This window comes from Saccopteryx bilineata, chromosome 2 (genome assembly GCF_036850765.1).
Source record: "Saccopteryx bilineata isolate mSacBil1 chromosome 2, mSacBil1_pri_phased_curated, whole genome shotgun sequence".
NCBI classification, from domain to species: Eukaryota; Metazoa; Chordata; class Mammalia; order Chiroptera; family Emballonuridae; genus Saccopteryx; species Saccopteryx bilineata.
This window is the reverse complement of record NC_089491.1, coordinates 271,385,461-271,413,343: the sequence shown is the minus strand read 5'-3', so window position 1 is coordinate 271,413,343 and position 27,883 is coordinate 271,385,461. Positions and strand designations below refer to the sequence as shown.

At 48.5% G+C, this 27,883-nt stretch overlaps 2 protein-coding genes and 1 long non-coding RNA gene across 3 annotated transcripts in view; 2 read left to right on the top strand and 1 right to left on the bottom strand.

The window, feature by feature from the left end:
* Positions 1 to 3,130, top strand: part of ANAPC5 (anaphase promoting complex subunit 5) — a 32,903-nt gene extending 29,773 nt beyond the window's left edge. The window contains 2 exon segments of the mRNA XM_066260621.1: positions 2,009 to 2,171; positions 2,792 to 3,130. Of these exon segments, the coding sequence (XP_066116718.1) occupies positions 2,009 to 2,171; positions 2,792 to 3,003 (375 nt within the window). The 3' untranslated portion in view covers positions 3,004 to 3,130.
* Positions 3,131 to 3,241: 111 nt separating this feature from the next.
* LOC136325760 (uncharacterized) lies at positions 3,242 to 10,665 on the bottom strand. Its single transcript, XR_010729303.1, has 3 exons — positions 10,405 to 10,665; positions 8,985 to 9,057; positions 3,242 to 3,402 (listed from the first exon to the last, which is right to left on the bottom strand). It is a non-coding gene; the product is annotated as an uncharacterized lncRNA (long non-coding RNA).
* Positions 10,666 to 10,788: 123 nt separating this feature from the next.
* Positions 10,789 to 27,883, top strand: part of CAMKK2 (calcium/calmodulin dependent protein kinase kinase 2) — a 386,485-nt gene continuing 369,390 nt past the window's right edge. Inside the window, 2 exon segments of the mRNA XM_066254470.1 lie at positions 10,789 to 10,906; positions 18,463 to 18,597. Of these exon segments, the coding sequence (XP_066110567.1) occupies positions 18,466 to 18,597 (132 nt within the window). The 5' untranslated portion in view covers positions 10,789 to 10,906; positions 18,463 to 18,465.

Genomic DNA, 27,883 nt, shown 5'->3' with positions numbered 1-27,883 from the left:
ATGAAATTTTTTTCTAAATATTTGTTTCCTCTCTCCCCTTGTGGAACAGAAAGGCTATGAGGGAAGGGGCATTTGTTTTTGCCCCTACTTTATCCCATGGTACCTAATATGATCTATATATAGCAGACTTTTAATATTTATTCAATTAATAATTTTGAATTCACTAGACGAATTTACTAACTAAAGCAATGGTTCTGCAAACTAGCTGCATTAGAATTATTGGGGAAATTTAAAAAAATATCTGTAAACCTGGCCTTCCCTAGAACCTACCCAGAACTCTAATGGCGGAGTCTAGGAATCTGTTTTCCTTTGTGGCTTCCCCAATGATTCTTTATTGTCTTAATTAAGTTAAAATTCACATAATGTTAAATTCACGGTTTTAACCATTTTAAAGTATATACTTAAGTGGATTTTAGAATATCTATATTATATATATATATACCAATATATATATAGGGAGAATATTTTAGAATATTTACAGTGTTTTCCAACAATCAATCATATTATCTAATTCCAGAATGTTTCCATTACCCCAAAAAGAAACCTCATTCCCATTAAACAGACCTACCTATCCTCTCGTCCCAGCACCTGGCAATCACTTACTTTTTTTTTGTGTGTGTGTATTTTTCTGAAGCTGGAAATGGGGAGAGACAGTCAGACTCCTGCATGCGCCTGGCACACCCACCAGGGGCGCGGGAGGGGAAAAGAGAGACAGAGAGGAAGGAGGGGGGCGGTGGAGAAGCAAATGGGCACTTTTCCTATGTGCCCTGGCCGGGAATCGAACCTGGGTCCCCCGCACGCCAGGCCGAAGCTCTACCACTGAGCCAGCCAGCCAGGGCCAATCACTCACTTACTTTATGTCTACTATGGATGGATTTGACTATTCTGTGTATTCCTATAATGAAATCATACAATATCTCGCCTTTTGTGTCTGGCTTCTTCACTTAGTGTAACGGTTTCAGGGCTCATTCATGTTGTAGCATGTACTACATCCCTCTTAACAGCTGAGTCATACTCCATTGCATGTATACGTGTATTGTTTATTTGTCAGTTGATGGACAGTGGGTGGTTTCCACCTTTTGGCTGTTATGATTAGTTCAAACATCCACGTACAAGTTTTTGTGTGGATATCTGTTTTCATTTCTCTTGGGTATACTTAAGAGCGGAATTGTTAACATATGATAATTCGGTTTAACTTGATTTTTTTTCCTATTGAACCGTTGCATTCCTGGAATAAATCCCATTTGGTTGTGATGTACAGTTCTTCTAATATGCTTCTGGATTTTGTTTGCTTAATATTTGTTGAGGATTCTCTTATAAGAGAGATTGGTCTGTAGTTTTCTTGTGATAGCTTTGTTTTGCTTTGCTTTTAGGGTAATAATACTGGCCTTTTCTGTATTTTGGAGTGTGAGAAAGATTGGTCCTAATTCTTGAAATGTTTGGTAGAATTAACCAGGGAAGCCAATGGTCCTAAGCTTTTCCTTGTTGGATTTTTTTTAAAGCTAAGTTTTTATTTTTAAATTACTCATTTTTTTTTATGGTGACAGAGACAGAGAGAGGGACAGATAGGGACAGACAGACAGGAAGAGAGAGATATGAGAAGCATCAATTCTTGGTTGCGGCACCTTCGTTGTTCATTGATTACTTTCTCATATGTGCCTTGACTGGGGATAGGGGCTACAGCAGACTGAGTGACCCCTTGCTCAAGCCAGCAACCTTGGGCTCAAGCTGGTGAGCCTTACTCAAACCAGATGAGCCCGCGCTTAAGCCAGTGACCTCGGGGTTTCGAACCTGGGTCCTCTGTGTCCCAGTCTGACGCTCTATCCACTATGCCACCGCCTGGTTAGGCGAAATGACTCTTACTTATTGACTTGAGAGAAAGAGGGAGCAGCAGAAACGTCACCTTTCTGCTCCACCTATTTATGCATTCCTTGGTTGATTTTTATATGTGTCCTCATGGGGATAGAACCTGCAGCTTTGGTGTATCAAGACGATGTTTCTTTTTCAGCTCATCTTTGGAATCCCGGAACAGGCCTTAAGTCTTCTCCAGATGGCCATTGAGCCCATCTTGGCTGACGGAGCTGTCCTGGACAAAGGCCGGGCCATGTTCTTGGTGGCCAAGTGCCAGGTGGCTTCTGCGGCTTCCTATGATCCAGAAAGGAAAGCGGAAGGTAGGAAGCCATCCAAAGATTGTTAGGCAATACTATTGCAGAAAGCTTCTAAAATGTGGGGCCCAGAAAAAGAGAAGACATTAGACCTGGAACAGTATTTAAGTCCTGAGTGTTCACAATTCTATGTTCAAGTTTCATGCAGCATTTAAAGTGCTTTCACATGTATGTTTGTCATGCGAGTTGAGACAAATGAATGGTTATTACACTATAGAATGTGGTACCAGGCTGGAAGTCAAGACTAAAGATCTTTTATAAAATCTTGCTCTAGTGTATTTTTTTCTCCTCAAAGAGTTGAATATAAAAGTGTCTGCACAGCATAGGGAATATAGTCAGTAATATTGCAATTACTGTGTATGTGCCAGGTGAGTACTGGAAATATCAGGAGAAACACTAAAGTATATGATAGTCTAATCACTGTGCTGTACACCTGAAACCAATACAAAATAATACTGAAAGTAAACAGTAATTGAGAAATTAAAAAGTGTGTTTAAGTGCTAATACACACACAATTTAAGTTAAAGAAAAGTAACTGGTACATGTTAAATCAATAAACGTAGACATAAAGTTTTGGAAACTATGTAACGTGTTAAACTTGTGATATTTTCCACTCCTTCCATCAGCTCTGGAGGCTGCTGTTGAGAACCTCAGCAAAGCCAAGAACTATTTTGCAAAGGTGGACTGCAAGGAGCGGATCAGAGATGTCGTTTACTTCCAGGCCAGGCTCTACCACAGCCTGGGCAGGACCCAGGAGAGGAACCGATGTGCAATGCTCTTCCGGCAGCTGCATCAGGAACTGCCCTCGCACGGGGTGCCCTTGATAAATCATCTCTAGTGAGAACGTCCCTGCCAGGCTGCTGTGCAGAGTAAAAGATTTTGGACTTGTTTACACTCCCTCTTTCCATATTCATAATGTTTTTGATGTCTGTCTTGTCAATAAACTTCAGATTCGTTAGTCTTAATTTTGCTTCTAGAAGATACATATCTATTTGTTTTTCCTTTTCCTTTTGATAGCAAAGACACCAACCTTTTTAAAAAAGATTTTATTTATTGATTTTACAGAGAGAGGAAAGAGGGAGGGAGGAGCAAGAAGTATCAACTCATAGTTGCTTCATTTTAGTTGTTCATTGATTGCTTGTTGTATGTGCCTTGACCTGGCAAGCCCAGGGTTTCAAACCCACGATCTCCGACTTTCCATTTGGATGCTTTATGCACTGAGCCACCACAGGTCAGGCTGCAAAGACACCAGCTTTTTGTTAATGAACAGCTATTAGCATGTGTTAAAGATAATGTTTCTCTGGGAAAAATTGCCAATATCTTATTAGAAATCGTGCATACTGGCCCTGGCCGGTTGGCTCAGGGGTGGACCTTTGGCCTGGCGTGCGGGGGACCCGGGTTGGGTTCCCGGCTGGTACACACAGGAGAGGCGCCCATTTGCTTCTTCGCCCCCCCCTTCCTCTCTGTCTCTCTCTTCCCCTCCCGCAGCCGGGGCTCCATTGGAGCAAAGATGGCCCGGGCGCTGGTGATGGCTCCTTGGCCTCTGCCTCAGGCGCTGGAGCGACACCCCGGGAGGGGCAGAGCGTGCCCCTGGTGGGCGTGCCGGGTGGATCCCGGTCGCGCGCATGCGGGAGTCTGACTGTCTCTCCCCGTTTCCAGCTTCAGAGGAGTGCAAAGAAAAAAAAAAAAAAAGAAATCGTGCATACTCTCCATCATTATGTAGCTTTGTTTACACATGCTCAGGCAAGACCCTTTTTGGGTATTGGTAGGTCTCGCCAGGGGGTCAGTGCAGGTGTTTCTGTGGCTTGAGTTTCCTTCCGAAGCTTTCCTGCTGTGTACGACTGAATGGTGCTGGTAGTGGGCCCGTGGATGATTGTGAGTACGTGTTGGTCCCTGACCGGAGTTAAGAAGGAAAATATGTGTTTATGGATTTTAGATCAATGACAAGCATATTTCATTCACTTTCTGGCTGTCGACTTTCTTCTATCTTCTGCATGAGTATATTTTTTCTGTGACTATATAAATGAGAGGTGATAATATCTTTTTTTCTTTTTTTTGTGACAGAGAGAGGGACAGATAGGGACAGACAGGGAGAGAGATGAGAAGTATCAAGTCTTCATTGTGGCACCTTAGTTTCTCATTGATTGCTTTCTCATATGTGCCTTGACCGGGGGAGGGGGCTACGGCAGACTGAGTGACCCCTTGCTCAAGCCAGCGACCTTGGGCTCAAGGTGGTGAGCCTTGCTCAAACCAGATGAGCCCGCGCTCAAGCTGGCGACCTCGGGGTTTTGAACCTGGGTCCTCCGCGTCCCAATCCATCGCTCTATTCACTGCGCCACTGCCTGGTCAGGCAAGAGATGATAATATCTTAAGTCTAGGAATTCATCATGAATAAGGTGATTATAAATTAAGAAAGCGCCTGAAGCTCAGAGGTGTGTAATGCCATCAAACACACAATGTCTCTAATTTGCTCAACCCTGCAATTAAGCAGAAGCCAGGTATTGCTTTGTCTGTTCATGAACTTGATATTATCCTTGAGTGTTCACAGGAAAATCTGTTTCAAGTCCAAAACAGAAACAAGACACCAACCAAATTTTGCAGCTTCTATCATCAGCTCTTTCTCCATTAAGTTTAAACCTTCTGATGGGAAATAATTTACCTGCAAAGCTTTGAAGCACGTAAAACCACTTCCATTCATTAGGGTGTATGGAAAAAAGAGATTCAATGCGGAGACAGAGACACTAATTGGAATGTTGATTGTTGGGTGTTTGGGTTTTTTTTAGCAAAGGTGAGAGAGGGGGAGAGAGCGCGCGTGCAAGAGAGATGGACATACAGGGAGAGAGATGAGAAGCATTAACTCGGAGTTGTAGCACTTTAGTTGTTCATTATTGCTATCTCATACATGCCTTGATTGGGGGGCTCCAGCTGAGCCAGTGACCTTGGAATTCAAGCCAGTGACCTTTGGGCTCAAGCCAGCAACCATGGTGTCATGTCTATGACTCCATGCTCAAGCTGGTGACCCCACACTCAAGCTGGTAAGCCTGCACTCAAACCAGCGACTGTGGGGTTTTGAAACTGGGTCCTCAGCACCCCCGGTGGATGCTCTATTCACTGTGCCACTATGCTCTATTCACAGCCCGCCTGGTCAGGCGGTCTGTTGATGTTTAAAAATATTTACTTAAATTTATTTGAAAGGTTATACATGTAGAAGGTAAAAAAAAATTCTTAAAGACCTTATAAGTAAAAATTCTTCCTCCCAGAAAGTTACCATAACTGTGTCTGTTTCTTCTTATTCCCCCAAATTAATTCTTTGATCTGATGTCATGTTGAGTCAATGTATTTAAACTAAGATCCTCCCAATCTAAGAAGTGATGTTAACCACTCAGCCTATGATAAGAAGGTCCAAGAGATGGGGCATAGTTGCTCAGCTGTCCCCTCAGGTGTCAACGTTAAAAACCAGAAGTCATCAAACCTAACTAGGACAGGGCTACATTATTTGTGTGGCCCAGTGCAAAGTAAAACTACAAGGCCTATATTAAGCAGAGCCTTAAACCAGATAGGGGGCCCTGCTATGCAAAGAGCCCCATGCAAATGCACAGTTTGCATGCCCGTGAAGCCAGCCTACTGCCCCTGACCCTGCTCTCAGCTTGCACGTTCACCCTGGTAGGACTGAATCCAAAGCTAACATAAAGAGACCATGGCTAGGCCTGGCTGGGTAGCTCAGTTGGTTAGAGTGGTGTCCCCACATGCTAGAGTTTGGTTCCTGGTCAAGGCACATACAAGAATCAACCAATAAATGCATGAATAAGTTGGACAACAGATTGATGTCTCTCTCACTTCCTCTCTCCTTAAAAATTAATAATTTTTTATTAAAAAAAGCCATAGCTCCCTGACATCCGTGACTTAAGATTTATTGTCTGGGGCCCATCTCCTCCAGGGAGGAATAGTGGTTTAAATGAAAAGTTGGAAATATCAGAGTGATCCCCAAACTCAGAACTGTCTGGGTTACAGCTAATTGGCTTCTTTCCTGGTAGATCATTTGGTAGGGGAAGAAAGAGTCAGACTGGTGTAATTAGGGATATAAAAGTTGGTGATTTGGTTAAATGTGGAAAGGGCTTGGTAAGGAGGGAATTATGTCTAAATAGCCAGTTGATGTTCAGGTCTATAACAGATCTTATCCTCAAAAGGGAAGAGAAGAAAGGTGTGGTGACCAGAGCCAGTGGTTTGGCATGGTGAGAACTCGACCCAGCAGGTTTGATGTTGAGTGTTTCCAATATTGGGGCAGGTGGGAACAGATAGCTTAACACAGAGCGCCCTATAGTAAGTTATTTATGTATCTTCACACATTAATCTTCATTACAATCCTAAAAGGTAAGCAATATCATTAATCCCATTTAACAGACATAGAGATTGAGGTGTAAGAAGGTGTAAGTAAGTTACAGAGCTGGGAATCCAGTCTAGTGGGCACATTAGCCTACTGCTGCCTGTTCCCTGAGTTTTGAAAAGTCCTGCACTGGCCTGACCTGTGGTGGCGCAGTGGATAGAGCGTCGAACTGGAACGCTGAGGCTGCCGGTTCAAATCCCTGGGCTTGCCTGGTCAAGGCGCATATGGAAGTTGATGCTTCCTGCTCCTCTCCCCTTTCTCTCTCTCTTTCTCATTCTCTCTCCTCTCTAAAATGAATAAATTAAAAAAAATAAAGTAAATAAAAAGAAAAGTCCTGCACTAATTTGGGAATATATATTATTTTTCAGTTGGTTGGACACATAACTGATACTCTCAGTTGTCATTCACCTAGTGCCCAATACAGGCCAGACATTGTACTAGGTAGCATCTCTAATGCTAAACTGAACACCATTTCACAGGTGAGAAAGTACGCTCCGAGATTTCGGTTGCCCCACCTCCCTCACCAGTACAAGTCCGTCTGGATTCAGTCCCCCTGTGACCGGCTCGTGACGTCTGCTCTCCCATTGCCACACCGCCATCTCCTGAATATTTCAGCTGGTTCACAGTGTCATAAGTTTTGTCCTGATGCTTTTTGGGGTGGTCACACTGATTTTGTTCTTCCTTATAGTACATCTAAGACAAATGTAGACCTTTATGACTTCCCCTTTTATACTATTGTTTATGATTGGGTCTAACAAACATATTAACCTCACTGCCTGTTGAATGCAAACTTCTCAGGGTCTTTTTTTTTTTTTGCCAGCATTTTTTTACTGTCCTGTTGGCTGGGAAAGAATTCAATGAATAATGGTGCGGTTAATCCGGATGTCTCTACCTGATGTCCAAGGTTTGGGAGGTGGAACCTGCCAGTGAACAACACAACTAGCACACAGAGCAGTTCCGGGAGGAGAAGACAAAGCCATAGCAAGAGCTTAGGATGCTCTCCTAATGGGTCAGGTCATCACTGGAAAGTCTTTTTTTTTTTTTAATTTTATTTATTCATTTTAGAGAGGAGAGAGAGATAAAGAGAGAGAAGGGGGGAGGAGCTGGAAGTATCAACTCCCATATGTGCCTTGACCAGGCAAGCCCAGGGTTTTGAACCGGTGACCTCAGCATTTCTAGGTCGACGCTTTATCCACTGTGCCACCACAAGTCAGGCCATCACTGGAAAGTCTTACTCCTCAAACTCTCCCTGGTACTGCCCAAGTTTTCTTAAAAAGAAGATTCAAATGCTTTGTTTATTTTCTTGGTAGTCTGTGTTGTCAAGACAACAAGATCTGTTTGCCTAGATTAGGTTTTCCTGGTGCTATTGAAGGAGAAAAGCTCAAAAAGCAAAGCCAATTCTTTCCGTTATCACTAAGAAGAAAATGGTTTGTGTGGGTTGAGTCCTATCACAAGAGGGACTGAATGTCAATGAGAGGCCGGTTGAGATGTTCTCTGCTTTGTTTTAATTCACATTAATCAGAAAGGCACACGGCTGATGGCGTTTTTCACTCTGTGGCAAGCATATTAATAGTTAACACCTCTGTGTGCTTTATGTGCCAAGCACTGAGCTATTATCTTTACGCATACAACTGTATTTCAACCCCAAGCCCAGCCTGTGAGCTGAGCTAGGCTTATTGTCCCCATTTGACAGCTAATGAAAGCAGTCACCTGTCCAAGGCCACAGAGGTAATTAACTATCAAAGCTGGAGTTTAGGCCCTGGCTGGTTGGCTCAGTGGTAGAGCGTTGGCCTGGTGTGCAGGAGTCCCGCGTTCAATTCCTGGCCAGGGCAGAGGAGAAGCGCCCATCTGCTTCTCTACCCCTCCCCCTCTCCTCCCCCCCACCCCCCAGCCAAGGCTCCATTGGAGCAAAGTTGGCCCCAGTACTGAAGATGGCTCTGTGGCCTCTGCCTCAGGCACTAAAATGGCTCTGGTTGCAACAGAGCGATGCCCCAGATGGGCAAAGCATCGCCCCTTGGTGGGTGTGCCGGGTGGATCCCGGTCGGGCGCATGCGGGAGTCTGTCTGATTGCCTCCCTGTTTCCAACTTCAGAAAAATACAAAAAAAAAAAAAGCTGGAGTTTGAACTAGGTCTGCCTGACTTCCCCAGTCACTGCTTTCAGTTGCAAAGCTGAAGGTAAACCAGTGAATCAGCAGTGGTACCTCCCTACATTCCAGGAATGTATAGCTCTGTGGGCAGGTCAGAATACACGAGTGAAAAGTGAAGAATAACGCAGACAGGGTATCTGAACATCAAATAAATGGCACGGTCCTTGCTATAGGAGATAGGACTGGAGAGAGGACAGGGAGGGTCTGGGTCACAGCACTGCAGGAAATCCTTCCAGAAAGAAGTGAATTTGGGGGCTACAGTTTATATTGGAATGGGCTCTTTCTTACCTTTCTCACATCATTGGCTTCTAACTTTACACAGATGCACATACATCTAAGTTTCTGCCCGTTAGCCAGTGTTCTAATAAAACAAAAAGACAATTCAGCAACACGATGGAAACATGTAGAACTGTATATTTTAACACGTAACTGGAAACAACATCAACCAATATCTATTTTGGTTTCTTTAGTATAGCAGGGGTTGCCAAACTATGGCCTGGGGGCCAAATCTGGCATGCCACCTGTTTTCATATGGCCTATTGGCTCAGAATGGTTTATATATTTAAAATGGTTGAAGAAAAATCAAAACAATAATACTTTGTTACCCGAACATTATGTGAAATTCAACTTTCTGTGTTGTAAATAAAGTTTTATTGGAACACAGCCATGTCCATTCATTTACTTTTGCTGCTAGAATGGCAAAGGTGTTGCCAACAGACAGCATAAGGTCTGCAAAGCTTAAAATATTTACTGTCTGGCCCTCAACAGGAAAAGTGTGCTGACTCCTGTCACATAGTCAGACAAACATGTTTGGAATGTTCCCTATCAGCCCCAATACATTTTTTGGGGGGGAAGAAAATAGAAAAATACACAATTATGCATCCACCATTGAGAACTGACTTCACATTTCACCATCTGCTTCAAATCCACTTATACGTAAAAGGCCTAAAACTTTATGACATTCATCAAATGACTATAACACGTTTCATGGATCCATTCCCATGCTGATCACTTAGGACGGTTGTTCCCAGGTCTTCGGTATTCCCAATAAACGCTTGCAATGCTGAATAACATCAGGAGGGGTGGCCATCTTACTGGAACGCTCCAATTGTTGGAGAGCGCCCCTGCAGTCTGGAAATACTAGAGGAGCTGAACAGAAGTGGACTGGAAATGCACCCAGTTGACAAGCGGACTTCAAACCTTTCATTACTTTGGCTTTTGACTTCCTTCTCAATTTTGGATTTCCCTTTTGGCTGCTTTGCAGAGTCAGTGAGACACCCCGTGGTAAGTCCTGGTTTAGGACTGGGGTTCACAACCACCCAAGGCGGGAGGCCTGGCAGCCCTTGGTTTTCTCTCGCCCTCGGCGGCGCTGATACCAAGCTGGGACACCAACCACACACTTACGGCTCCAGCAAAGTAGAGCACTAAAAGGAGTGGCACGTTTGATAAGAATATGGTGTTTTCTACACAAAGCATCTAAGTAGTCTTCGGGAAAAGCCAGATTTCACTGGGTTTCGGTATTTTGGTACATCCAGGAGGCATAGGGGGTGAGGAAGGTACACGGTCCTTTAGCATTTAGGGCGGGCTCTGAGCAGTGGTGGGGGCGGTGCGGAAGGGATTCCCCGGGTAGGTGCTCCGCAGCCTTGGGGAACTTTCAGGGACTCTGCCGCTGCCCGACTGTTCCCGCGCGTGGCTAAACAAAGCTTACCCATCCCGCCGAAGGGTGCCGCAGCCGCCGCGGGGAGAACTGGGGCAGGTGCTTTCGGCGGCCGGGACAAAGTTGCAGCGCAGCCTTCGCGCTCGTGCCCCCGGCGGGTCTCTCTCTCCTCGCAAGTTCGCGGCCTCCTTCCCGGCCCGGCCTCAGCCCACTCCGTCTGCTCGCCACCGCCTCCCCTTTCTTCTCCTTTCTCTCCGCTACTTTCGCCTCCGCGGGCTCCCGCCTCCCCGCCCTCCCCGGCACCTGGGCAGGCGGCGGGGACGCGCCCAGGGGGCGCGCGCAGGGCAGGGGCGGGGCCGGCTCGGCGCGCCGGGTTTCAGCGGCGGCGGCCAATCCCCGTGCAGCCCGCGGCGGTGTCGCGCTCGAACCGGGACCCGGGCGGCTCCTCCCGCCCCCGCCCCCAGCGCGCCCGCCGGGGCTGCGCCGAGCCGAGCAGAGCGAAGCCGGGGGCGCAGACCGCGGGAGGCGGCGGCGGCGGCGGCTCGGAGGCCAGGTGAGCTGGCGGGAGGCGGGTCACGGTGGCGGGGGACTCAGCCGCGGCAGCCCCGGCGCCCTCGGCCTCTTGGGGCGGGAGGAGCCACTGCCAGGATTGCAAAGCCCTGAGGCCGGCCCCGGGCTCCCTTCTCCAAAGGGACCCCACGTGCGCCGCCCCACGCCCCACCACGTGGGGGCTCAGTCCACGGCGCCCCTTCCTCCGCATCCTCTGAGCGCCAGGGCCTGGGGTGGCCTCTCGGCGGGACAGCGCCTGGCCCAAGGTGGCAGGGGCGGTCCCGGAGTTTGCAACCGAGGTCACCGGGGGGCTCGGGCAGCAAGGATCTTGGAGGCTGCCTCGGCCCACCCCCTCGCGTTTGACAGGTGAGGGGAGCCCGAGCGCACTGGGGAGGAGGGGGCCCACGGACTCGGAGCACCCGCCGGTCTTGGGGGCAAACGCAGGCCCTGGGGAGATTGGACACCAGGCGGCAGGACCTTAGGCCAGCGCTTGGGGCCGGGGACCGTTGCCTGTCCCCAGTCGGCTCTCTGCCCCGCCTCTCTCTGCTCCCCTCACCAAGTTCTCGGCCGGAACCTCACAGGCTTGGTCCCTTTGACCTAAATTCACCTCGGGGCTGCAGCGCGCTCGGTGTGCATGCAGAGAGGTGTCTGTACCGGCTCCCCCTGCCTGACTCTTGAGGAGGCGGAGATGCTTGGCCCAGCCCCACTCAGCACTGGATCTTGGTGCCTGGGGCGCCACCCACTTCAGCCTTGAGCTTTTCCTGGCTCCCTACCCCCCGCACTGCCCAGTTTGGGAAGTAGGGTGTTTTCACAGCTCTGCCAGCCATCCTCTCGTTTGGCACTGAAGAGGGTGCACCACAGCCCCTCCCATCTTCCCCAGAGGGTTGGTGCAGGGAGGTGGCGTTTGCGCGGGCTGAAGCTCAGTGCTGTTGGCAAGAGAGGGGCCTTCTGGCCTTGGGGTGGGTCATGCAGTGTTCACCTCCTAAGAGGCAACTTTTGCCTTCCTCAGCCTGGTAGTCCCCACAGAGCTAGGAATAGAAACTTAGAGTGCCCTGGAGCTGTGCAGTCATTTACTACTCCCCTCTCCTGGCCCTGCCCCCATCAGGCAGCCAAGAGGATAGCTCTTTGTCCCCAAAAGCATCCTTGTTCCTAGGGGTAGGCTTCAGGGGGAATCAGACCCCTCCTTCTGAACCACCCACATAAACATTCAATTTAAGAATAAGCAGTGTATATGCTATGCAAATGTGAGCCTGGACCTTCCATTTAGATTGCTGCTCACAAACCCTTCCTATGTAGAAAGAAGCCATTTGTAATGGAAGCACACACACATTTTTGAATAAAAAACAGCCACCATTGGATGAGCTCATAAGTACTGTGCTATGTGTTGCATGCATCATCTCATTTAATGCCTAAAACTATCCTGGGAGGAAGAGATTTTAACCCCATTGCAGAGATGAGGAGATGGAGGCTTGAAATAATCCTGCAGTGTTGCTAGGAGTTAGCCCCATGTATGGAGGGGCTCAGAGAGGTTAAGTAATTTGCCCAGGGTCACACAGCCAACCCAGGTGTGTCAGCTCCTGGAGCCTTTGCACTTTCCCACCTGTTTTAGAGCAGAGACCCTTGCAGAGCCACCCTCAGCTTCTTGAGGAGTCCAGATTCGTTCATTAAACCAGCCTGGGAGGACACAGATATACACAGGCTTGGCGCGATGCTGATCAGCCTAAGGCTTGTCTGTGCTCTCAAGTTGTTAATGGTCTAGTAGCCAAATAATATTTACTAATAACTGTGCCAGGGGCGGTCCTGCCTTCCTGGAAAGTGTTTGGAAAACTGTGGGAGTGACTTCTGGTTGTCAGAATGATCTGAGCACTCCTGGGTTTGGGTGGGCGGGAGCTAGAGATGCCACATGTCCCGCAAGCAGGCCAGATCTTAGACAGACGTGAAGAATTGCCCTGCCCTAAATGCCAGCAGTGCCCCTGTTGAGAAACAGGAATGAAGTAGCCTTAAAGCCTTAAGGTGGAAACAACCAAGTGTTCACTAACAAATGAGTGGATAAGACAAAATGTGATCTATCCACACACAGGAATATTACTCGGCCATAAAAAGAAAGCACCAATATATTCTATGACATGGAAGAACCTTGAAAACAGTGTGCTCAGTGAAAGGAGCCAGACGCAAAAGGTCCCGTATTATGAACAGGTCGGTAGGGCAGCAAGCACAGCCTGGAAGAAGAAAAGTCCAGGCCCTGGTCGGTTGGCTCAGCAGCTGACCAACTGGTGGTTCCATTTTACAGGAGGAATGAGTGCCGTGGGAATGAAGGGAGCTGAGGGCAGTGGGGATTCTGGAGAATTCCCTTCTGCCTGGTGTTAGCCTAGGAGGCTTCCTGAGAGAGGTGTTATTTGTGTTGAGCCTTGAGAACGGGCTAACAAGTGGCATTTAGTGGGAGGAGGAGGGAAGGGTGATAGCACAGGGTGACCTGGCGGGGGAAACTTTCTGCAGTCTCCTTGAGAACCTCAGCCTTGATCTAAGAGGGGCTGGTGGGTGGAGCGGACTGCCGGGGTCCAGCCCCGGGGGGGAATCCAGGGGTCCCACAGGAGGAGACGGCGTCGGCGAAAATCAAGGGAGAGAGCCGAATTCTTTTCTTTCTCTTTATTCTCTGGTTAGCATTTACTGCCAGGCATCTCCCTCAATGGCTGGTCTAACATTACTTTTTATGTACACACACTAAGTTACAATCACATGGTATTTTGAATACATCATTGTTTTAGTTTCACTATGGTTACATATTTCTAGATAACAGTTAATTCATATCTATAAGCTACAAGTCAGGTGGTAAGTTATTCAAAGTACAGTTATACAATAACTTGAATAGTAATAACAATATCGGTACAGACTTCTAAAAGATTAGTACTAATTACTAACTCTATTTTACTCTTGTTGTGAGTCAAGGGCACAGAAAGAGATAGACGAAATCATCAAGGACTGGCAAAGGACCACCGCTTGCTCAGGCAAATAGCCTTGAGTTCATGTAGTGTCCTAATTCTTTTTTCACAAGACTACAAAAGGCTTGCTATTTAAGAAACTGACATAGTATTAAGAGTAATTTTTACTTAAAGATACATAGAGTGCACCTGCAAGATAGCTAGTAGCAACATAATATCAGAAGGCATTAGTTGCTGTTGCTGCTATGAATCCCACCACATTCCTCTCCTTATTCTTGGAAAATGCAAAAATCTCATGAGAATGTTTTACTGAGAAAAGCCCAGCAACTGTCTTCAGTGACAAAACAAGTCTTTTAACAAAACATTCTTTACTAGCCAGCTGCACTCCTATCCAAGGCCACGCAACAGGCCACTCCACTACACTTTACCTAAGATTCTAATGTCTAGTTAAACTTTATTTATTTACTATATTCATATACTAGCTAAGTTCTAACTATATTCTTTCTTTTTTTTTTTTTAATTATTTTTATTTATTTATTTATTTTAAAGGAGACAGAGAGAGAGAGAGAGAGAAGGGGGGAAGGAGCAGGAAGCATCAACTCTCATATGTGCCTTGACTGGGCAAGCCCAGGGTTTTGAACCGGCGACCTCAGTGTTCCAGGTCGAAGGTTGATCCACTGCACCACCACAGGTCAGGCTATATTCTTTCTAACATGATTAATAAGAAGAAATTCTCCTACAAACTTAACCCTTTATGAGGGATATCATGGCCAGCCTCTTATGTTTATGAGCCCAGTTCAAGGAGCTTACATGCTTTTCTGTGGAACTTACACCTTCTGTCTCATTTCCAAAGAAATTACTACGAATCTACAGGGAAAGCACGGTACTATTATCCCTGTGCTACAAATAATAGCACACACCCAGAAAAGGGGGGATATAAGGCCAGATTAATTCAAAAGATTAAAGGGGGAAGTATCGTTGTGCCTTTCCTTTGCGGTGACTTTGTCAACCCGCAGCTGTTGGTCTTACTGCGGTGACTCTATCTTCTTTTGCTGTGACTTTGTCAACCAGCAGTTGTGGATCTTCTCCTGCTGTGACCTAGTTAGCCAGCATTAGTGGATCGGCTCCCGACAGCGGACCTCTCAGGAGGAAGATCTGGACCAGGTGGCTTAGGCGAGGCCTGTTTTTAAGGCATTTGGGCTCAGATTTTAACATGGACCACAGAGTCACCCTTATTCTAACATGAACCCATTTCATGGAAGGGCTCAGAGAAGCTCAGTAACTTGTTCAGGGTGACTGGTAGCCTGATATGCCTTCTTCCTGTAGCTGTGGGTAACATATGGTTCCCATTTCCTTTCCTGATCCTGAAGATTTGGGGCAAGTGCTATTTCAGATTTTCCTTTGGGTCAGAGGGACTTGTTGCTATATTTTGCAGATTAAAAAAAAATTGTAGGAAGAGAAATAAAGAGAAAGAAACAGAAAGAGAGAGAGAGAAACATTGATTTGTTGTTCTACTTATGCATTCCTTGGTTGATTCTTGTATGTGCCCTGACCGGGGATCAGACCCACAGCTTTGGGGTATAGGGTTGGCACTCTAACCAACAGAGCTGTTCAGTCAGGACTTGCTGATGTTTTGCTTTTCCAATAGCCCCTCTCTGTGGACCGGGTTAGAGAGGCCTGGCCCCATGGGCTGCTGTGGCCTTTGCCAGCACTTCTCTGCCTTCTTGCCTGGAAGTTGAGAAGATGCCCTTACAGAATGAATGTTTTGTGTGTGTGTGTGTATTTCCAAAGTTAGAAGCAAGGAGGCAGTCAGATAGACTCCCTCATGCGCCCGAGTGGGATCCACTCGGCATGCCCACCAGGAGGTGATGCTCGGCCCTTCTGGGACATTGCTCTGTTGCATTGGAGCCATTCTAGTGCCTGAGGCAGAAGCCATGGAGCAGTCCTCAGCACCCGGGCCAACTTTGCTCCAATGGAGCCTTGGCTGTGGGAGGGGAAGAGAGAGACAGAGAGAAAGGAGAAGGGGAAGGATAGAGAAGCAGATGGGCACTTCTCCTGTGTGCCCTGACCGGGAATCGAACCCGGGACTTCCACACGCCGGGCCGATGCTCTACTGCTGAGCCAACCGACCAGGGCCTGGACTTTTCTTCTTCCAGGCTGTGCTTGCTGCCCTACCGACCTGTTCATAATACGGGACCTTTTGCGTCTGGCTCCTTTCACTGAGCACACTGTTTTCAAGGTTCTTCCATGTCATAGAATATATTGGTGCTTTCTTTTTATGGCCGAGTAATATTCCTGTGTGTGGATAGATCACATTTTGTCTTATCCACTCATTTGTTAGTGAACACTTGGTTGTTTCCACCTTAAGGCTTTAAGGCTACTTCATTCCTGTCCTCCACTGCCCCTGGTTAATAAACCTCTGGGCACAGGACTTATTTGGTCACTACATTTACAAGGAGAGGGCGACGGGAGAAAAATTCTCTAAAATCATTTGGGGACCAACTTCCTGGAACAAGGTTTTTGGGATTCCCTTAATTTCACCCCCACCTGCTCCTCCACGGGAATCCCAGCTCCCTTCTAAGCCCATCGCCCCGGGGGCAGTGCATAGGTGGTTTTGGGGGAGTCTTGATTTCATTCAGGTCTATTCTTTTCATTCGCCATGATTTGTTAATTGTAGGTCCCCGCGTGATTTACTGGTGTATATTTTGTGACACTTTTTTTCCCCAGGTAAGTAAATACGCAAAGTAAAGAAAGCCCCACCAGGTAGATGGAGCCCTAACTCCGATGCCAGGTGTGGAGTCACCTCAGTCTTTCCAGATATCCACGAAGCAGCTGAGCACCCCTCAGCCCCTCCCGTTTGACAGCTGGGGTCTTTTCTTCAGAGCTAGGCTAGGCTGTGTGCTGGGCACTTTCATACAGAAGCCTGACTCTACAGCGACCCTCAAGGTAGCCCATGGTGGCTCCATTTTACAGATGAGAAATCGAGGCTCAGGTTTCTTCTTGATGGTTTCCTGATAGGCTCTCAAGTCTGCCTTGTCCCTTGGCCTCCTCAGGCTGGCGTAGGGTGCCCGTCCTCAGGGAGAGGACACCACCTCTTCTAGGCGGTTATACATGGAAATAATTCCCAAATGGTTTTGCTCTCTGAAAAATAAGAGTTTGAATGAGTTTTTCTTTATGTCCGTTCTTCCCTGATTGGATCTCTTTCTCAACAAAATGGGGAGGGGAGAAAGGCATATTTAAAAAGGAGTGAGTGTGGTAAGACTTCACAGGGAAGACCCACCCCGTTTCGGCATCCCCTGCTGGGGGAGGGGGGTGCTCCTGAACAAAATGGAGAAAGCATGATCTTAGCTGCCAACGTTCTCAGTTTCAACCGTGTTTGTCCTGTTGCTGCTGAATTTTTATTTTATTTTATTCAATGATGAAACATTTTGAGCATAGAGAAAAGCCAGAAGTCTTGTGTTTTTGGCTCATGTTTTTGGAAGGAGGCCCAGGAGGTGATGGAAAGAGGGCAGCCAGGGCACTGGCCCTGGGCCCTGGTGAGCTCAGCTCTGACTGAAGACATAACTGTTGGGGGCCGGTGACAAGCTCTGCCCTGGAAAGTGAGTAATGCAGGGGCTTGGTCCCTGTCCCCAGGGAGCTCCCAGGCGAGTAGCCTGTGACCTGTTGGGGCACGCTTTGGGAAAGGTAAAGGAGTCTAGCATCTTCCCTTTTGAAAGGAGAGAAAGGAAATTCCGAGAGTCTGTGGCGCCCCCCTCCCCCACCCGCACCCCCATCCCACCCCCTCCGGAAAGCTGCTGGGAGACTATTTTTATGTTGTCTCCTTTTATCCAGTTAGTGTCTGTAAATGGTTGAGAGGTGGCAATGGAGAGAGAAAAATGCTAATTGCAATTTGGAAACGGGAGGTGGGTGTCTCTGGGAGGCCAAGGTCTTTGTGGTGACAGAAGGTAGGGAGTGAGTGGGCGGGGTTGGGCACTGTGGGTGGCGCAGGAGATAAGCCTGTGCGGCAGTTTAGATGGGGAACCAGTGGTTTGAGTAGGGGGCAGGGTGTGGGGGAAGGACACTTCTCATAGGCCTTCTTAAAGGTACTTTGAGATTTTGTCTTCAGTGCCTCTGGTGGAAAGAGATTTCATTTAGATTTATTCCAGACAGTTCTCCCCCCACCCACCCTCTGGGTCCAGGGGTGAGGGACAGGGTTGGACCTCCAGAGCCACTCCCTACCCCTCTTTGCCCCTGGCTGGGGTTGCTTTCTTTGTGCTGGAGGTTGGGGAGGGTGGGAGGGAGGGAAGGAAGAAGATAGAGCGTCACCTCCATAGGCAAGGAAAAGGGAGGGAGGAGGGCCGTGTGTGGGCAAGGCAGGTGGATTCCTGTGGATTCTGAGCTGGTCCCCTCCGTCTCTGATTTGCTAAGCTGCAGAATGTGCAAGTTGAAGTCTTTTTCTTTCGGTTACAAATCACAATTCCAGTTGTTTCCCTGTCTCTTCCTTCGGGTCAGGGAAAGGTGGGGAGGGATCCAGTGGAGGAAGAGGAAGGGGAGTAAGATGGCTTCTACCTCCCTTTTCCAAATACGTCCACCGCTACTCCCACCGCTACTCCCACACTCACACTTCCTCACTCTTTACCAGCGCATGCTTGTCTTAGATATCTCGCTGCATGATTGGGGCCACCGGTCCTGGCTTGTCCTGGAACCTGCAGAGCCGCCCGGGACAGGACCTCTCATCTCACCTCCGTGGGTCTCAGCAACTCCATCGGCAGTCCAGGTGTGCTGACTATGAAATCTGTGCCTGGTCAGGTAGCTCTGTTGGTCAGAGCATTGTCCCGATAAAGGTTGTGAGTTCGAACCCCGTTCAGGGCACATTGGAGAACCAACCAGTGGAAGTGTGGATGGGTGGGAACAGCGAATCGATGTTTCTCTTAAAAAAAAAAAGATGATTATGAAAGCTGTGAGAAGCTGGAAATTCTTATGATACAAGTCAGCAAGGATGTGGAATATTAATAGTCTTTTGTGTAAAAAGTGGTGCATATGGACAACAGAGGAGAAGGTGAAAAGTTGTTTGTATGGTGGGGTTAGAGATAACATTTTTGTTTTAATATAAATTAAAATCAGTTGGGGGGGGCCTGGCTGGTTGGCTTAGCAGTAGAGCGTTGGCCCGGCATGTGGAAGTCCCAGGTTTAATTCCTGGTCAGGGCAGACAGGAGAAGCACCCATCTGCTTCTCCACTCTTCCCCCTCTCCTTTCTCTCTCTCTCTTCCCCTCCCTCAGCCTAGGCTCCATTGGAGCAAAGTTGGCCCAGGCGCTGAGGACAGCTCCATGGACTCTGCCTCAGGCGCTAGAATGGCTCCCGTTGCAACAGAGCAACGCCCCAGATGGACCGAGCATCGCCCCCTAGTGGGTATGCTGGTGGGTCCCAGTCGGGTGCTTGCAGGAATCTGTCTCTGCCTCCCCACTTCTAACTTTGGAAGAAAAAAAAATCAGTTGGGGGGCTTGAATTTGGTAGCCGCTAAAGTGCTTTCTTGGCAACAGCTTCTGTTTGGGGAGCATTTACTGCATGCAGGGGTGTTTGTGGTAGGCGAGGTAGGTGAGGCAGGTTCTGTCCCCAAGGCCACATGGCTGAGGACAGGGCATGTGTGCCCGATTACAAGGTTCTGCCTGTCTACGAGCCTTTGATGTAGCACCTGGGCTCGCCCAAATAGAGCCCAGTCACTGTGGGCTCCCAATCACTGTGTGATTGTGGGCAAGTCACTCAGACTCTCTGTGCTTAAGTCTCCTCACCAGTGAAATAAGCATGATGCCAGTACCCGACTCATAAAGTTGTTGTGCTGATTAAGTGAGATGATGCACGCAGAGTGCTTAGAAGAGTGCCTGGTGCTTGGCAAGCACTAGAGAAGGCTAGCCACCACTGTTGCTGCATCCACACCTGCCATGGCTGCTGCTGCAGTGATACAGTTCTTGTGTTGAAAGTGCTAGTTAGTTCTTTCTTTCACTCTGTCTTGTTCATCAGTCTTTCCCCATCTTTGATTTATTTTCTTTCTTTAAGATGAAAAAAAAAGAGACCCTGGCCAGTTGGCTCAACAATAGAGTGTCGGCCTGGCGTGTATCAGTCTTGGGTTCGATTCCCAGTCAGGAAAACAGGAGAAGCGGCCATCTGCTTCTTTCCCTTCCCCCTCTCCTTTCTCTCTCTCTCTCCTCCTCCTGCAGCCATGGCTTGAATGATTCGAGCAAGTTGGCCCTGGGTGCTGAGGATGGCTCCATGGCCTCGATTCAAGTGCTAAAATAGCTTGGTTGCCAAGCAACGGAGCAGCGCCCCAGATGAGCAGATCATCGTCCTGTGGGGTGCTTGTCGGTGTATACTGAATATATATATTTTAAAGATTAAGAAGAGAGAGAGAGACTTTGGAACTTCTGGTTTCTGCCTGAGTGTCGAGGTGAAGGCCATCTGGGTATCCAGGGGACTTGCAGCTGCCTGGCAGTTTGGCCTGGATGGGAACCTGAAGGTGTAGGGAACTGATTAATTATCTGGCAGAGAGTTTAGTGAAGAAGTTTTCTATCAGTCTGCCCCATGTTATCTGTCTGTCAGGATGCTTGGTTGTAAGTGACAGAAAACCAATTGCAAATTAATTTAAGCAAAAATGGGAATTTATTGATTCATGTCATTAACTGCTCCTGGGGTATATGGGCTTCAGGCATGGCTGGATCCAAGTGCCCAAACATTGTCTCCAATCTCAGTTCTTCTCCATCTGTTGCCTCTCTTCCCTCTCTTTCAACTGCATTCTTCCCAGCCCCTGATAACTCTAGAAGTATATCCTCATTACTGTAAGTTTCACAGAAAAGAGACTTTCTTCTTAATACTTCTACAAAAATCTTAAAATAAGACTGGGTAGACTGGCTTGGGCCACACAGGTACTCTTGAATCAATCACTTGACCAGAGTAGTGGATGCCCGGCTGACCAAGCTTGAAGTGGATGCCTGGCTGACCAAGCTTGAGGCATATGGGGACCCTTGAAGCTGCTGGTTCAGACAGCCGCATGGAGTCACCTTGTGCACGCAGGGATGGGTTCCCAGATGTGAATCAGGCTGCTGTTATCAAACTAAGGGAGCATAGATTGTAAGCCAGCTAAAAAAAGCTTCTGGCTATCTGAGTAGCCTTGGGATGAATGAAACAAACAACGCTCTCTTGACAATATTTACTGAGTGCCAATAATATTCTAGAAAGTTGTAAGTCTTGGAGTTTAAGCAATCAACCAGAAAGGCAAAGCCACAGCTCTCTTAAGCCAATTCAGTGTCTCCCTGCCCAAATCCTGTGTTCTTTCTGAGCGCTGTAAGGCACTGTGCCTTGCCTCTCTCCCCTCTCACAGAAGTGATAGTCTCAGGGAGGCGGGATACTGGGCTATAGGCTCCCCTTTTATTAGAGATGTTGCCCAGTCTGTACTTGATTCCACACAATATGTGGACATTGCAAGACGGAACCAGTAATTTTCAGCCCCTTCCTAGAAAAGCTCGGATTAATTGTAGCTCTGCCTAGTACTGCTGCGTGACTTGGCGCAAATCATTAAACTTTCTGGGCCTTCATTTTCTCGTTGGTGAGATAGAATGGTTGGAGCAGGTGACCACGGGTGTCTAGTGCATCTCAGAGCAGGGCTTGTGGGAGTGAGATAGGTCATGATGTGGAAAGGGGGAGGGCCTGTAAGGAGGCACTCAGCCCACCTTTGTACTCGGCCTGCCCTCATGTTGGAGAGGCAGCGGGGAGTGGTGAGGACTGTGGCATGCTGTCCAGAACTGTAGCAAGTTGTTCCAAGAGACAATAAGGGCCCCAGGGCTATCAGCATGTCTAGTTCTTCGAGAGTATCTGAAATTTTGATCTTTATCTGAAACCTCCCAGCTCTGAAATGTTGGCACTGTATTCCAGTAGCTTCCTGCCATCGGCCCAGGGAGGGCCTTTGTCTTGGCAGAGACAATCAGTGCCAGTGCCTCCATACTGAAGAGCGTTCAAGGACAGACAGATGCCAGAGTTGGTGTCACTGAATCTGATAAGACTGCTTGGTTGGGCCAAGGCCCTGAATCTGGAATATTCTAGCTGGTGTCAAACCTCAGCTCTGTAGCTAGTGCACCTGAACCTTCCAGGCCTCCCCATTTATGCATTGGGGATCACTTCTGAATGGTGTGGCCACTGAGGCAGCTGGCTCCTCTGGTGGGCTGGGGAGCTGTGTTAGTTTGATAGGACTGCCATGACGAAGTCCCACAGCCTGGGTGGGGGCTTTGACAGCAGAAATGTGTCATCTCTCAGTTCTGGAGGCCAGACGTCTGAGATCCAGGTGTTGGCAGGGTTGGTTCCTTCTGAGCCTGCGAGGGAGGATCTGTCCCATGTCTCTCTCCTGGCTTCCGGTGGTTGCTGGCGGTCTTTGGCTTCCTTGGCATGTGGGTGCAGCACCCCGATCTCCGCCGTCATGTTCTCATGGCGTTCTCCCTGTGCGGGGTCTGTCTCTGTGTTCAAATTTTTCCTTTTTATTTATTTATTTATTTATTTTTATTTATTTATTTATTTATTTATTTTTTTCATTTTTCTGAAGCTGGAAACAGGGAGAGACAGTCAGACAGACTCCCGCATGCGCCCGACCGGGATCCACCCGGCACGCCCACCATGGGGCGACGCTCTGCCCACCAGGGGGCGATGCTCTGTCCATCCTGGGCATCACCATGTTGCGACCAGAGCCACTCTAGCGCCTGGGGCAGAGGCCACAGAGCCATCCCCAGCGCCCGGGCCATCTTTGCTCCAATGGAGCCTTGGCTGCGGGAGGGGAAGAGAGAGACAGAGAGGAAAGCGCGGCGGAGGGGTGGAGAAGCAAATGGGCGCTTCTCCTGTGTGCCCTGGCCGGGAATCGAACCCGGGTCCTCCGCATGCTAGGCCGACACTCTACCGCTGAGCCAATCGGCCAGGGCAAATTTTTCCTTTTTATAAGGAAACTAGTCATATCAGATTGGGACCCACCCTAATGACTTTATTGTAGTTTAATGAGCTCTGTAAGGACTTTCTGTCCAATTAGGCCACATTCTGAGGTCCTGGGGTTAGGACTCTAACCTATCTTTTTTTGGGGGGGTGCACAGTTCAATCCACAGCAGGTGCTGAGTGGGGTCCCCATGGGTTTGACTTGGAAAGCCTGCTGCCTACAAAGCACGTGGTCGCTGGCCCCTTGAGCTGCTCGGCTCCCCTCGCCCTCACTCAGCCCCCAGGGCCGCTTTCCTGCCCCCACAGCACTGCCTCACTCAAGGGGGGGGGATTCTCAGCCTGTGTCATTTCCCAGTGCTTGCTTGCCAGGCTGTCCTTGACCGCCTCCTGCCGTGCAGGTCTGAACTGCGGCCCTGTGTTCTTGCTGATTGCCTCCTGGTCTCCTCCCCTAGCTTGTGCTTAGAGAGTCACATGTTCAGAAAGCATGTCTGTGCTGTTTCTCCAGCACAGAATAGGTCCTCAGTAAGTACTTGTTGAAAGAACACACAAGTGAGTGATTTCCCTTTAGGACCTCCCTGGGCCTCAGTTTACCCACATGAGAGCGGGTGTGGCTGGCCAGGCCTGTTATCTAAGGGAGGGGTTGTCCCTGGCCTTGGCAGGATCTTGCAGCTATTTTGGGCTCCTTTGTTGTCCCATGGTGCCTCAGACTTCAGGGGACCCTGTGCCCTGTGTGTGTGTGTGTGTGTCCATCACCAGCAAGGCCCTGGCCCACTCACTGGCTACACGCCGTGCTGCAGCTCCTGTTGTGGCCCCTGCATTGGGTGAGAAGGTGCGGGTTGGAAATGGCCTCCAGGAAATGGGAACCGTTTCCTAGAGGCCTGTGCCACTTGGCTCCCTGGCAGAGGAAGGAGCACTCCCCTCCTTCCTGGCCCCCAGCTCCAGTCTATCTGGTCCAGGAAAGGTCTGGTCGCTCTACTGCGCTGCCCCGTGAGAGGGGAGGGAAGCTCTGGGCTGCTAGCCCAGGGCAGTGGGGGAGACCTTTGGGGGTAAGGGAAGAGCCCAGGGTTGGGGCTGGAGGCTCAGGGGAGAGAGGGCTCTTGGCATCTTGTCCATCCCAAGCCATTCTGCAGAGAAAGGTCCTCTTCCTTTGGGGCCCTGAAATCCAATGCTTAGCAAGCAGTCCCTCTGTTGCCCCGGGGAGGGGGGGCACTGCTACTGGATTGAATGACCCCTGGTGGCCAGCAGGTAGCCTTGGTTGCCACATGGTAAGTGCCCAGCTGGATATTAGCTGTTGCTGTTATTAGCAAACCATTGTGTTTTTGTATAGCATTTCTTTTCTTGGGGAGAGTGTTGATAGGTTTCATGACATCCTTATAGGACCTGTGACCCCACAACTCATCAGAACACTGGCTTGGACTCTGCAGGGGTCCGTGGCAGAAGATCTTAAATTGTTAGGCTGAAGGGCCAAGCCCTAGCCTGCTGGGTGTCATGGCAGACCCATGGCCTCCAGGTGGCCTGGAGGCACTGAGGTTTGCCCGGTGCTCCCTGAGACCCAGACACACCCGCCTGTGCAGCACGAGGCATCCACCTCCTCCTGGCCAGTGTGCATGTCCTCTCCTCCCTCCTGCAGACCTCTCGGGCTAAGGCCAGGCCAGGCACCAGCCTGTTGAGACTGATTAAAAGCAGTGTTGCTGGGGGCAGATGGCTTGGTGTCCTTGGCCTGGATTGGAGATCAATAAGCAGTTGTTTTTCTGTTGGCAAAAGAAAAAAAATCTCTGTTAAATTTCTCAGGTGCTGCCAGGCTAGTTTTCTTTTTTGAAATGTTGCAGCTGTCCAAGGTGGCTCTGGGAGGGAGGATGGGCCACTGGAACTGCGACCCTGCTCTGAGGCAGGCAGGACCACCTGGCCAGCGCTCCGGACGCCACATAAGAGCAGGCTGGCTCGTGTGGACATCAGTGCCTCGTAGGAACATTGTGGAACACAGCCTGGCAGGTAGTAGGCATTGGATAGGTATTTGAGGAAAGAGCTCTTTGAGCCCTTAACCATCTCCCAGGCAGAATGTTGAGTGCATAGCTCATTTGATAATCCTCATGACCTGACCCTGGCCACGTAGCCCGGTTGGTTAGAGAATCGTTCTGAAGGGCAGAGGTTGCTGGTTTGAACGCTGGTCAGGGCACATACAGGAATAGATGGATGATCTTCATGACTTTAGTATGAGTGCCCATTTTATAGATAAGAACACCAAGGCCCAGAGAGGCTGAGTCACTTGCTCATGACAAGCCTAAGCAGTTGGACTTCAGAGGCCCTGCTTTTCCCTTCCTGGGAGACAAGGACCATCAAAGGGATCTGTAAAGTAACAGCAGCCGGGACCGCACAGAACATTGACCTTGGGTTTGTGTTCTTTTGCTGATAGGGAAGCCAAGACAGGGAGGGACTCGGATACAAAAGGGGCTCATAGAGGAGCAGGAGATGGACCAACTGCTCCCTCCTCTCCTCTCAAGGAGGGAGGTAGCATGCTGGGCTATCATCCCAGGTCCTATCATGGCTGTAGTCATTCTCCGTCCTTTAAACATGTATTCCTGAATTTTTAAAGGTAAAGACAGTGAGAAGCACGTCCCACCCACCAAGTTTCCCCACTTCTGCAAACCAGTTGTTCTCTCTTGAGGCCACTGTTACCTCAAGAAAGGACAACTCTCGTGTTCACGAGAAAGGTTTCTCGTGTACCTTTCTGGGAAGATGCTCTGTGTTTGATTATGGGCGCATGGATGGCCCTTTGTGCCCCTGCGTCTGCGACAGCATGCTAATGCTTTGGCTTTTCCATGTACCATTGTGCCTTGGACTAATTCCCCGCGGGATGTATAGAGTCACCTATTTTCAAATAAATGCATGGTTTTCCTCCTGGGATACATTTACCTCATTTTATTTACTCAGTCCCCTGTGGATGGTCCTCTGACACCATACTACCAATGCAGTCTTGTACGTACATCCCTTTTTATGTGTATGAGGTTGTCTGTGGGGTAAATACTCAGGTGCAGCACTGCTGAGTCAAAGGTATATGCATTCGGGATTTTGCTAGAGTGCTGAATTTCCCTTTGTAGAGACGGTGCCTATTCATACTCACTGTAACTTCTCCAAAGTCGTGTTATTATTACTTTTTTTTGTCTTCACCTTACCTGGCAACTGGAAAAAATGGTTTTCACTGTAGCTTTACTGTTATTTTTGTAAAATATACATAACACAAAATTAACAATTTTAACCATTTTTAGGTGTGCCATTCCATGGCATTTAGTTAAATTCACAGTGTTGTGCGACCATTGGCACTGCGTCCAGAACTTTTTTTTTTATCACCTCAGACAGAAACTGTCCCTTTTAAACAGTGACTCCCCATCTCCTCCACCAAACTCTGGCTGCTTCTGTTCTACTTCCTGTCTCTGTGACTCTGCCTGAGCGCGGTATCTCATCTAAGTGAAATTGTGCAGTATTTGTCCTTTGCGATCTGGCTTGTCTCACTTAGCATGTTCTGAAGGTTCATCCATGTTGTAGCATGTATCAGAACCTCCTTCCTTTTTATGGTTGAATAATCCAGTGTATGGATAGATCACTTTCTGTTTACATCATCAGTTGGTGGGCACTTGGGTTGTTCCCACCTTTTAAAAGGCTGTTGTGAATAGGGATGTGTATATATCTGTTTGAATCCCTGCCCTGAATTCTTTGAGGTATATACAGTACTTAGGAGTGGACTTTGTGGGTCATGCGGTCATTCAACATTGAACTGTTTGAGGACCCATCAAACCGTTTTGTGAAAGTTTGAGTTTCTCCTGCCATAACCAAGGCCAAGCAAGCATCTTGTCGCATGATTGGGTTTCTGCTGGTTCTTTACTGTGAACTCTGTGTTCATAAATCGTGTCTGTGTCCAGGCTGGGACCCATGGGCTTTTCCTCAATGCCTTTCCATTGGCCTTTCCTCACCCCACAAGAGCCGAGACTCCAGCTGCCTGCATCACTGTCGAGATGGCCTGACACAGAAGCTGTCCCAGGAATACTTCTTGCAGGACTGTCCCAGGAGGGCCAGTGGCATTCCTCTGCTCCTCCTTCCGGTCCTCCAGGGAGCACCAGCTCTCTGCTCCCATCGGCACCTTCCTCTCTGTTCCCTCACTGCCACCCAGTGACATCAAGAGATAATTTATTCATAAAAATTCCCTCTTCTTAGCACCTTTGTGGTGATCAGCATGAACTGCCACTGTCCACACCCATGGACACTCCCTGAATTCCAGCGGTACCTGTGACATTTGTCCAACAGAAATTGTCAAACACATGAACCACAGGTTAATATTCTATCCCAGGGACAGAAGGAATTGACAGTCTAAGGGAGTGTGTCAGTCTTTTTTTTTATTAACTATTTAAAAATACACAGTTCAGTGGCATTTAGTACATCCACAATCTATCTAGTTCCAGATCGTTTTTATCACCCCAAGTAGGAAACCCCATTCCCATGAACAGTCATGCCCATTCTGTCCGACATCTTCCCAGACCTAGGCACCCACTAATCTATTTTCTGTCTGAAGGGCTTGGCCTATTCTAGGAATTTTGTATAAATAGACTCAGACAGATGTGACCTTCGGGACTGGCTTCCTTCACCTGGAGTGATGTTTTACAAGTTTATCTAGATTGTAGCACGTCAGTGCTTCCTCCCTCTTTAGGCCGGAATCATATTCCGATGTGTGGATGGGCCCCACCGTGCCTACCTGTTCCCCTGTTGGTGAACGTGGAGGCTGTTTTCCCTTTTGGCTATCCTGCATCGGGATATCTGGGCATATACCTCAGAACAGAATGGCTGGCTCATGTGGTAATTCTCTAATTTTTTGAGGAACCATCAACCTGTTTGATATGAAGCCTGGCCCCTCAAATAACATAAACTGCCGCAGCTCACACTGTCTGGAGTGCCTGTCCTTTGTCTAATGGGAGCCCTGACTCCCACCTCTCAGTTGAGGATCACTGGCTAGCTAGGAGACCGAACTGCTGTGCACATGGGCACATTAGGAGACCTCAGACAAATCCCTTTCTTTTTCTCAAGCCTCCCTCTCTTTCCCCATTTATAATAC